Consider the following 12,537-nt stretch of genomic DNA (forward strand, 5'->3'; position numbering starts at 1 on the left):
ATTGTGATATCACATTGCATTTCCCCAATGACTAATGAGGTTGAACATCTTTTCATCTGTATATGCTCTTCAGTGAAATTTCTGTTCTGATCTTTTGCCTATTTCATAATTGATTTTTTTTTACTGTTGAATTTTGAGAACTTTTTATATATTCTAGATACTAGTCCTATGTTGAATATATGGCTTACAAATATTCTTTACCATCTGTAGCTTATATTTTCATCCTCTTCACATGGTAGTTAACAAAGCACAAGTTTTTAATTTTGTATGAAGTCCAGTTGATCCATATTTCTCTTACGGATTATGTTCTTGGTGCTAAGTCATAACTTTTTGCCTAGCCTTAGGTCCCAGATATTTTCTTCTATTTTTTCCTTTAGAATTTTTACATTTTTATGTTTTATATGCAAATCTGTGATACACTGTGGTTTAATTTTTGTATATGGCATAAATTTAGGTGAAATTTCTTTTTTTTTTTTTCCATCTATGGATATCCAATTGCTCTAGCAACATTTGTTGAAAAAGCTATCTTTTCCTCCATTCTTTTTTTTTTTTTAATTTTTTTTTTCAATGTTTTTTATTTTATTTTTGGGACAGAGAGAGACAGAGCATGAACGGGGGAGGGGCAGAGAGAGAGGGAGACACAGAATCGGAAACAGGCTCCAGGCTCCGAGCCATCAGCCCAGAGCCTGACGCGGGGCTCGAACTCACGGACCGCGAGATCGTGACCTGGCTGAAGTCGGACGCTTAACCGACTGTGCCACCCAGGCGCCCCTCTTTTCCTCCATTCTAATGCTCTTGCACCTCTGTCAAAAATCAATTGAGCATAAGTGTATAGATCCATTTCTGGGTTCTGTTGCTCTTTCTGTTGATCTACACCTATACCTCTTTTAAAATAACACTGTCTTGATTACTTTAGCCATATAGTAAGCCTTGATATTGGGTATAGATTTTTCCTGCTCTATTATTCTTTGTCAAGATTTAGCTATTCTAGAACCTGACTTCTTCCATATAATTTTAGAATAAGCTTGTCTATGTTTACAAAAAACCTTGCTGGGGGTTTCGATAGGAATTGCATAAAATGTATGGGTTAATTTAGGGAGCTGATATCTTAACTATGCTGAGTTTTCCAATCCATGAATATGGTATGTTTCTCCATTTACTTAGGTCTTCACATCTTTTCTCAACATTTTGTAATTTTCAGCATATAGATCCTTTATATCTTTAAACTGTAAATCTAAGTATTTTGTCTTACTAGATGTGATTATGATATTGTGTTTAAATTTCAGTTTCCATATGTTTATTTTTAGTATATAAAGATGAAATTGATTTTTGCATGTTGATTCTCTATTCTGAAATCCTGCTAAACTCACTTAATAGTTTTAGGAATTCTTTCATAGACTCTTTAGGATTGATATATATAGACCATAATGTCATCTGAAGTGAGACAGTCTTATGTCTTCCTTTCCAATATGTACACCTTTTATTTATTTATGCTTGCCTTATTATGGTGATTAGAATTTCCAGTACTGTGTTGAATGAGATGAGAATGGACACCCTTATCTTGCTCTTTTTTAATTTTGTCAGTTTCAAAAATTTAATTCCAGTATAATTAACATACAGTGCTATATTAATTTCAGGTGTAAAATATACTAATTCAACAATTCTATACATTGCTCAGTGCTCATCATGGTAAGTGTGCTCTTTAATCCCCAACACCTATTTCACCTATCCCTTTACCCACCTCCCCTCTGTAACCATCAGTTTGTTCATCTGTTTCTTGGTTTGTCTTTTTTCTTCGTTTTGTTTCTTAAATTCCACATTTGCGTGAAATCATTGTACTTGTAATTCTCTGACTCATTTTACTTAGCATTATACTCTCTAACTCCATCCATGCTATTACAAATGGCAAGATTTCATTCTTTTTTGGCTGAATAATATTCCATGGTACCACATCTTCTTTAGTCATTCATCTATCAATGGACACTGGGGCTGTTTCCATAATTTGGCTATTATAAATAATGTTGCAATAAACATGGGGGTGCATATATCCTTTCAAATTAGTGTTTTTGTATTGTTTGGGTAAATACCTAATAGAATGATTACTGGATCATAAGGTAGTTATACTTTTAACTTTTTGAAGAATCTCCATACTGTTTTCCACAGTGGCTGCATCAGTTTGCCTTCCTCGCAATAGTTAGAAGGGATCCTTTTTCTCCATATCCATGAAAACACTTGTAGTTTCTTGTATTTTTTATTTTAGCCATTCTGACAGGTGTGTAGTGATATCTCGTTGTAGTTTTGATTTGCATTTCCATGATAATGAGTGATGTTGAGCATCTTTCCATGTGTCTGTTGGCCATCTGTAGGTTTTTTTCTGGAGAAATTTCTGTTCATGTCTTCTGCCCAGTTTTTTAATTGGGTTGTTTTTTTGGGTGTTGAGTTGTGTAAGTTCTTTATATGTTTTGGATTCTAACCCTTTATCAGATATGTCATTTGCAAACATCTTCTCCCATTCAGTAGGTTGTCTTTCAGTTTTGTTGATCGTTTTCTCCACTGTGCAGAAGCTTTTTATTTTGATGAAATCCCAATAATTTATTTTTGCTTTTATTTCCCTTGCCTTAGGAGACATATCTAGAAAAATGTTGCTATGGATGATGTCAGAGACATTACTGCCTGTAATCTCTTCTAGTATTTTTATGGTTTCAGGTCTCCCATTTACATCTTTAATTGATGTTGAGTTTATTTTTGTGTGTGATGTAAGAAAGTGGTCCAGTTTCATTCTTTTGCATGTTGTTCAATTTTCCCAGCACCATTTGTTAAAGATACTCATTTTCTTTTTCCCATTGTATATCCTTGCTTCTTCTGTTGGAGACTAATTCAACATATAATCATGGGTTTGTTTCTGAGCTTTCTATCTTGTTCCATTGATCCATGTGTCTATTTTTGTGCCAGTACCATGCTGTTTTGATTACTACAGCTTTGTAATGTAATTTGAAATCTGGAACTGTGATGCCTCCAGTTTAGTTTTTCTTCCTCAAAATTGTTTTGGTTATTCAGGGTATTTTGTGGTTCCATACAGATTTTACTATTATTTGTTCTAGTTGTGTGAAAAATGCTCTTTGTATTTTGATAGGGATTACATTAAATATATACATTGCTTTGGGCAATATGGACATTTCAATATTTGTTCTTCCTATTCATGAGCATGGAATATCTTTCCATTTGTTTCTGTCATCTTGAATTTCTTTCATCAGTATTATACAGTTTTCAGACTATAAGACTTTTACCTTCTTGGTTAAGTTTATTTATAGGTATTTTATTATTTTTGTGTAATAGTAAATGGGAGTGTTTCTTAATCTTTCTATTGTTTCATTATTAGTGCATAGAAGTGCAAGGGATTTCTGTACATTGATTTTTGTATTCTGTGACCTTCCTGAATTCATTTACCAGTTCTATCAGCTCTAGTAGTGTTTATACATTTAAATATATAAACTGAGTAAAGTCTTTAGGGTTTTCTCATCTTATGTGCAAATAGTGAAAGTTTTACTTCTTCCTTACCTATTTGAATGCCTTTTATTCCTTTCTTTTGTTTGCTGTGGCTAAGATTTCCAGTACTATGTTGAATAAAAGTAGTAAGAGTGCAAATCCTTGTCTTGTTCCTGATCTTAGGAAGAAAGCTCTCAGTTTTTCCCAATTGAGTATGATATCAGCTGAGGGTTTTTCATATATGGACTTTATTGTGTTGAGGTATGTTCTCTCTAACCCTATTTTATTGAAGGTTTTTATTATGAATGGATGTTGTACATTGTCAAATGCTTTTTCTGCATTTACTGAAATGATCATAATTTTTTTATATTTTCTCTTTTTGATGTGATGTATCATATTGATCACATTTGCAAATATTGAACCAGTCTTGCAACCCAGGAATAAATCCCACTTGGTCATGGTGAATGATTTTTTTAAATATATATTGTTGGATTCATTTTGCTAACATTTTGTTGAGGATTTTTGCATCTATGTTCATCAGAGATATTGGCCGTAGCTCTCTTTTTTTTGTAGTGTGTTTATCTGGTTTTGGTATCAGGATAATGCATGTCTCATAGGACGAATTTGAAAGTTTTCCTTCCTCTTCAATGTTTTGTAATAGTTGGAGAAGATTAAATATTAACTGTTCTTTAAATGTTTGGTAGAATTCACCTGTGAAGCCAGCTGGTCCTGGACCTTTGCTTGTTGGGAGCTTTTTGATTACTGATTCAATTTCACTGCCAGTAATTTGCCTGTTCAAATATTTTATTTCTTCCGGATTTGATTTTGGAAGGTTGTAAGTTTCTAGGGATTTATCCAGTTCTTCTAGGTTGTTCACCCTTATCTTGCTCTTGATCTTAGTTAGGGTAAAGCATTCAGTCTTTCACAATTAAGTATGATGCTAGCTATTGGCTTTTTGTAGTGCTCTTTATTAAACTGAGGTAATTTCTCTCTATTCCTAACTTGCTGAGAGTTTTTATCTTAAATGAGTGTTGAGTTTTCTCAAATTCTTTTACTTCGTCAATTGATATGATCATATGATTTTTCTTCTTTAGCTGTCGATATGATGTTTTATACTACTGATTCTCAAATTGTTGAACCAGTCTTACAAATCTGGACTAAATCTAACTTGGTCATGGTGTAAAATTCTTTTTATACATTACTGGGTTTGGTTTGTTTATATTTTATTGAGAATTTGAGTCTAAGTTCATGAGAGATTAGTCTGTAGCTTTTTTTTTTTTAATATATTGTCTTTGTCTGATTTTGGTATCAGGGTAATAATAACCTCATAAAGTTAGTTGGAGAGTCTTTCCTCCTCTTCTATTTCCTGGAAGAAATTATAAAATTGGTGTTCTTTAAACCTTTTTTTTTGTAGTTTTATTTATTTTGAAAGAGAGAGCATGAGCAGAAAGGCGGGGTGGAGAGAGAATTCCAAGCAGGTTCCACACTGTCAGCAGTGCCTAATGTGGGGCTCAAATTCATGAACCATGAGATCATGTCCTGACCCAAAATCAGGCTTAACCGACTGAGCCATCCAGGTGCCCCAAAATTGGTGCTCTTTAAATGCATGGCACAATTCTCTAGTAAAATCCTGTGGATCTAGAAAGTTCTTTTGGGGGAGCTTTATAACGCATTCTTCTAAGTTACCAAATTTCTGAATGTAGTTCGTAGTATTTTCTTATTACTTTTTTAATTGATGCAAGTTCTATCGTAATATCACCTATATCGTTTGTGTCTTCTTTCTTTTTCATCTTTGTCAGTATTGCTAGGAGCTTATAAATTTCATTGATTTTTTTTCCCCAAAGAAACAGCTTTTTGTTTCATTGATTTTTCTCTATTGTTTTTCTGTTTTCAACTTCAGATATCTCTGCACTATTATTTTCTTCCTTCTGCTTGTTTTAGGTTTACTTTTTCTCTTCTAGCTTCTTAATGCAGAGACTTATTTATTGGAGACCTTTTCTCATTTCAAATATAAGCATTTAATGCTATAAATTTTCTTCTCAGCACTGTTTTAGTTACTTCCCACATAATTTGATATGTCATTTTTCCATTTTCATCTACTCTATGTATTTTTTATTTCCTTTGAGTTTTATTCTTTGATTCATGGATTAAGAGATATGCTATTTTCCTGTTGGTTTTCTATTATCAATTTCTAGTTTAATTTCATTATGGTCAGAGACATACTGTAATCATACTGTGTATGACTATAATTCCTTTAAATGTGTTAAGGTTTGTCTTATGGCCTAGAATATGGTATCACAGTGAATGTTCCATGGGCACTTGAAAAAAATACATGTTCTACTGTTGAGGGGTGGAGTTCTAAATAAATTAGTTAAATCCTGATGCCTTATGATATTGTTCAGATTTTCTATATCATTGATGATTTTTTGGGCTAGTAATTCTATTATAGAGAGAGAATTGCTGTAGTCTTCAGCCACAACTGGTACATGAACATTTAGAATCATCATGTCTTCCTGGTGGACTGAACCTTTTATCATAATGCAATGTCTCTCTTTGTCTCTAATAACATTCCTTGTTCTGAAGTCTATCTTACCATAAATTAATAGATACTCACACCTTTTTAATTTTTATTACTGTTTACATGACATATTCTTTTCCATATTTTTACTTTCCACCTACCTATATCATTGTACAGTGAGTTTCTTGTTGGCAGCATATAACTGGGTAATTTTTTTCAATCTTCTCTGAAAATCTCTATCTTTTGCTTATTATATTTGGACCATTTACATGTAAGGTAATTGTTAATATGTTACTCAGTGTCCCATTTATTATTTGTTTCCTCTGGTTCTCATTTCTATGTTTATCTTTTATTGTTCTGGGAGTTACTTGGAAGTTTTTGTAGTACTCCATCTTGATTTACTTATATTCTTTTTGATTGTGTATCTTTGTAAAGTTTTCAGAATAGTTGTTGTAGATATTACAATATACATACTTATCACAATCTCTTGGCATTACCATTTAAATACTTCAAATGAAATATAGATATCTTACTTACATTTGGGTCCCTTACATTTCCCTACTTTTAAGTATCATTGTCTTGAGTATCAGATGAGTTATAATTTTTGTTTTAATCATCAAATATGATTTATACAACTTAGGAAAATGACAGTGTGAGGATTAATTTTATGTGTCAAACCCTGACTGGGCTATGTGGTGTCCAGATATTATATCAAATTGATAATATATCAAATATATTTTGATATATCAAATTTATCAAATTTGATATATCAAATATATCAAATATATCAAATTGATAATATATCAAATGTTATTTTGGGTGCTTCTGTGAATTTTGGATTGGTCTCACATTTAAATATATAAACAGAGTAAAGCAGATTGTTCTCCCTAATGTGGGCAGGCCTCATCCAGTCAGTTGCAGGCCTGAATAGAACAAAAGGCTGATCCTCCCTGAGTAAGAAGGAATTCTTCCTGCCTGACTGCCTTTGACCTGGGACATAATTTTTTCCTGTCCTCAGATTTAAACATTGTCTCTTCCTGGGTCTAATCCAGGCTGCAGGAAAAACTGCATCCCCACTCTTCTCAGATGCCCCTCTGTAGTTCCCAGGTTCACTCAGGAGCCTGTGTGCTCACTAAGCCCATAGGAAATCAGAAGAATGCTTCAGTTCTATTTGCCCCTTGCTAGGGGCCAGAAATACCATTGTCTTACTGTCTCTCTGGACCCTCTGAGGCATCAGACTACTTTGTCTGGATCCAAGACTAATCTGTGGTTTCTGTTATTTCCACCCACCCCTTGGTACTAGATGGGGGAAGGAGTAAGGATCCTTCCCATGCAGACTAAATTATCTAAGCTCTCTTCACATTACCTGTTTCTCCCTTATGTAGCCAGAGTGTTCTTACAATATTTGACCAACGACAGTGTTGGGAAAGGGATCTTGCTACTACTCATAATGATTTCCTCGCTCAGGAAAAAAAACTACATTGGTACATTCACACACACACACACACACACACACACACACACACACACACACAAATGGTTTTAGCTGTACTCTAAGAGTCTTCCTATTCTTCCAGAAGCTGAGATTTAATGGTTTGAATTCTAAGTTTAGTGAAAGAACTGCCCGTGGTTAGGGGTTAGTCACTTCTTACCCAGAGAAATGGCTTAAGTCTCAACCACCACACTGTGGACCCCACGCTCACCCCTGCCAACCCCTACACTATAATGAGACTGACTGACAGGAGGCAAAGTTACCTCTGAAACAGACAGATCTTAGGAAGGCTACCTCTACTATAACATCCCTTCTCTTTTGTGGGGAAGATGAGCTACCACTTTCCTCCGTGTACCAGTCTGTTAGGGCTGCTGTAACAAAAGCACCACAAACTGAGTGGCCTAACAATAGAGATACATCATCTCACAGTTCAGGCAGTCCAGGTTTAAGGTGTGGCAGGGTTGATTCTTTCCGGAAACTCTGAGAGAAGGACTGATTTCAGATCTCTCTCCTTGATTTGTAGATGGCTGTCTTCTCCCTGTGTCTCTTTACATCATTTCTTTTTGTATGTCTGTAAGTCCAAATTTCCCCTTTTTACAAGGATATCAGTCATATTGAATTAGGGTCAACCTAACCCTAAAAACTTCATTTTAATTTACTTTGCAAAGTCCCAATCTTACAAATTCTGAAGTGCTGATGATTAGGATTCCAACATATCTTTTTTTTTTTTTTTCCAGAGGGACAAAATTTAGCCCACAACACTCCCCAAAGCCAAGCAATGGGTGAAAAGAGAGAGTGACTCTTTGTTCCTTGATTATGTGTCTTCTTTGTCAGTGGACTTCCAAGTCTCCCCTGTGCTACCTGAGCAGGCAAGAAAAATGTGGAGTCCCCCACACCCCACTCCACTTCTACCTGCCTGTGCCCCAGGAGCTCCAGGTTTTGAAGAAGAATGTTAGTTGTCAGATGTATTTTGCACATTCCCTCAAGCCCTAAGAGTTGATAAGTACCTAGATAAGAAGAGAGGACACAATCTCACCAGGACTGCCACAATGTGGGAGAAAAAAGCACACACAGTTGAGGAATGGAGTCTTTTGCTACAATGTGGGGGTAAGCCAGGAGATGCAACTAAATTTCAGGGATTCCCAATGCCTAATGGATACTTTGGGGGAGTTCTTCATCCAGAGGGGCCATTAGGAGCACTTGTGACCCACAGACACAAACAGAATAGTAATCCCCTACCAAGAACAGCAGTGCAACCTTGCCAAGGCTGTTAGGTAAGGCCACCTCCACCCATCCATACCTACCTAGGGAGAAGGGCAAGCCAAAGCATGGGAGGCTGGAGGCTAACTGTATCCCATGCTCCATTCTAAACTCCAGGATCTATCTAGCCAAATCTTAATCCAACTCTGACATGGATTTTTTTTTATATAAATAGCGCTGAATCATTCAAGTCAGAATACTTCTGAATATTCAAAAGTGAGAAGTTATGGGCTGAGAAAGTGTTAAGGGAACTGCTATCCAGCAGGAAACAGATGTTTGATAGATCAAAACTAAAGAAAGTGACTGGAAAAAATAAAAGCATGACAGGCTTGTTCCTCAGTGAGTTGAGACTCTAAATAGTAGATAAGTGTACAGGCACACACACAGCACTAAGGCACAGTCCACTTTAGTGCCTGCTGTTACACTTGGCCTGAGATCGTGGACAGATTCTCCTGTCATTAGGTATTCTTCAAAAATATAATTTCTTAAAAAATATATATATATAATTTCTTAATGTTTATTTATTTTGAAAGTGAGGGTGAGAGCAGGGGAGGGGCAGAGAGAGAGGGAGAGAGAAAATCCCAAGAAGGCTCCACATTCTTAATGTGGAGCCCGACACGGGGCTCAAACTCACGAACTGTTAGATCATGACCTGAACTGAAATCCAATCAGATGCTTAACTGACCAAGCCACCCAGGTGCCTCCCAAATATAATTTTTAATGCCTATAGTTTCTATCATTCATCTTATAAATGTACTATAATGTATGTAACCTTTCTTCTATTGGACATTCAGGATACGCCTAATATTTTGGAATTATAAATCGTGCCATGAGAATCTTTGTACACACATCTATGTTTAATTTCTGTTTCAAAGACAGAAAGATATTGTTATACCTACTATTTGTTTCAAATGGGAGGATTAATGTTAACCACTTCCAGACATTAACTGACTTGTCTTCATCATATGCTAAACCCATCTTCTGACAATAGATAATCGACTATATTATCAGTATATGAAAATTGCCCTTTATATCTAATGTAAAACTTGAAAAGCTGACTCATTTTCTTACCCATCTTCCCATATACTAATATTGTCTTATATTAGATGATGAACTATATTTTACTAATAGAATACATCCATAATATCCTGGGTATGTCTTAGCTAAATTTATTCATGTCAGCTAATTTCATTAGCATGGAGAAACTCATGAGTTGGAGCTTTACATGCCTAATTTCAAAACCCATCAAAGTGAGATAGTATGCCACATGATAGCAACCATTTGTGACCACAAATAGATCAAACACATAGGTCTGACATTAACCTGAGTGTTACTGCACAGCAGAAAATGGCAGCAAAGTAGTGACAAAGAATAACAGCTTCACTACTAATTAATTAAATATGGTTGGAACTCTCCATCTTCCATTTCCACGCCAAATTATTTCCTCTCCATTCCTAGTCTGAAAATTGGGGATAATCGTAGTAACTACTTCAAGGTTGATGAAAAGATTAAAGGAGAAAATTCCTATAAAGGACCAAAACATGTCCCATAAAATATGATCAGTTAATGTTAGCTACTAATATCACTAATTAGAAGTCACAGGTTACCTCAATCTAGGCATAGATGTTTGGGTTCTAACAGACAGGATTCAAATCTTTACTCAGGGCCATTTGCTCTCTGACTCAGATATAAGACAATAAATCGGTTTTTAACCTGACACCAACTCTATTTCAATATGCGAATTATATTATCATCATAATAAATAAAGACAAAATGGAAAAGTAATTTTCCACTATCATCATGAATGTGTGTGTCATATCCTCAAAGTTCCTTTAAGTTCTCTCACCGCACACTAAGTATTGACTGGGGAAAATAATTTAATGAAATTCAAGAGGTATAAAGAAGTAGTTAGGTTCAGCTTTAAATATAAAAATTATGTCTTTATAGCACACACACAACATTCAGTGGAGCTGAATACGGATCACGGCATAACTTCACAAAGTAAGAAACCATGTAAGAGCACCAAGTGAAATCCCACCCAACGGCTGCTCTGCATCATCAACACTGCAGGGTGAACGAACAGTTTGCCGGAATGGAATGTGGAGCTCTTCCACTTACGAGGAAGCTTATCTTGACCTCCCTCATAAACCTGGGTAGGAGGCCCCGTTTTTGTGCAGATCTTCACCACGGATAAGAGTAAATTTCACATGTTCTTTAGTTGTGTCCGAGTGAAGATACCCAATGACCAGCAGTGTGGAAGAGGAAGAGCTGCCTAAGATAAAGGATTTGAAAGAACGTTTCTCAGATTCAGGGCAGATGCGGGAAATGTGAAAATTCCTAAGCTTCTGCCTCTACCCAGCCCCCAGGACAGGGTGAGAGGTAAGAGGTGAGGCAAGAAGGTGCTTGCAGTAGGCCAGAGCTCAGAGGTAAGCCTTGTTGGTTTTGGCAATGCCTGTTCCTATTGTTAGAACACCACTGGCATGTTGCTGCCAGCTCCCTAAAAGAATATAACATGTCTCACACTCAAGATTAATGCTCCTTTTCTGCACCACGGGATGTTATAAATAAAGCTGTAGCTTTTTATGTACTATCAAGTAGTACGCTACCCCACAGAAAGCAGATGAAGGAAACCCAAGAAAGCCTAATTTTGCAGAGAAGGGGAACAAAAAACTGACATCACTGATCTATTTTAAACACATTTCAAAATACATTAGGAAATGTTCACACACTATGGGAATAAGGATCAAGTCTACAATCCAATACACAAAGTGTGAGTGTGTGTGTAATGTTTGTATCTAATATATATGAATTTTATACACACACACACACACACACACACACACTGAGAAGTAACAAACAGCTCTTGGAATTACCTGTGGGGAAAAGAATACAGGTTATTGTGGTGGTAGTTTCATGGTGAAAGAGGTCTTGTTCTAAATCCTTCACTTTCTAGGACAGCGGCATCTCTCCCAATAGCACATGGAACCCCTGGGCCTTTCCACCTACCTGCGCTGGTGTTGGTGCTGGGGCTGGCCAGCAGCTGCCCAGAGCCCTGGGCTGGTGGTGGGGGCTGCCCATCACTCAGTTGCTTGACTCGTTTGCGGTGGGATTTACCGTTGTAATGGACCTGGGCCTGGGCTGCGGAGTTCAGCTGGATGTTGCACACCTCACAGAAGGAGAACAGAATTTTCTTTTTCTCTTTACTCAACTGGTCCTCAGGCCTGTCATTCTTTAACCCCTTTTCTTCAAAGCCCCGTAGAAAAGTTGCCATATTCATAATACCATCTTCAGGGTAGTTGTTAGGGCTTAATGAGTACTTCATACCTGAAATTTAAAAAAAGTACAAGGGCTTGCAAAATATATGCTTTCTGATTTTCTAGTATGATTACAATTAATTTTCATGATATGGCTTCAGCTAAAAGTCTCCCAGCTGCTCAACGGATGCTCTTTGAAAAAGTCATCACAGCTAACTGATTGAACAAATATGGTCTTTGGACATTTTTTTCTCTGTCTGTAGTGCTTCCTACTTTATTCCTGACCCACCTTCCTTCCATCTCTCAATTCCTTTGCCCTTTTAACTCCTGCCCACCCCTTAATCTTAGCTGGAAGAATACCATCTCCAGGCAACCCATCAGACCCTGGTTTTCAGCTCATACAGTGACCGCCCTTCAGAGCATATATCATCCTATGCATTTCATACATAGTTGTGCAATTTGATCTATGAGGGAAGTAACTTCATTTCTGATGTCCCCTAGGCCTAGAACTGTACTGTTTAAATAAC

The 12,537-nt window shown here is 36.3% G+C and overlaps 1 protein-coding gene across 7 annotated transcripts in view; it reads right to left on the minus strand.

Annotated features, from left to right (window-relative positions):
* The window catches only part of ZNF385B (zinc finger protein 385B), a 445,637-nt gene that overhangs the window by 300,708 nt on the left and 132,392 nt on the right, over positions 1 to 12,537 (minus strand). For 6 of the 7 annotated variants that reach the window (XM_042994813.1, XM_042994814.1, XM_042994809.1 and 3 more), the window contains exon 3: positions 11,763 to 12,080. In XM_042994813.1, the coding sequence (XP_042850747.1) occupies positions 11,763 to 12,078 (316 nt within the window). In that variant the 5' untranslated portion in view covers positions 12,079 to 12,080. Of the gene's footprint in view, positions 1 to 11,762; positions 12,081 to 12,537 lie in introns of those variants that run through there. The other variant, XM_042994816.1, reaches the window with a different exon arrangement.

Source organism: Panthera tigris, chromosome C1, assembly GCF_018350195.1.
Source record: "Panthera tigris isolate Pti1 chromosome C1, P.tigris_Pti1_mat1.1, whole genome shotgun sequence".
Taxonomy (NCBI): Eukaryota; Metazoa; Chordata; class Mammalia; order Carnivora; family Felidae; genus Panthera; species Panthera tigris.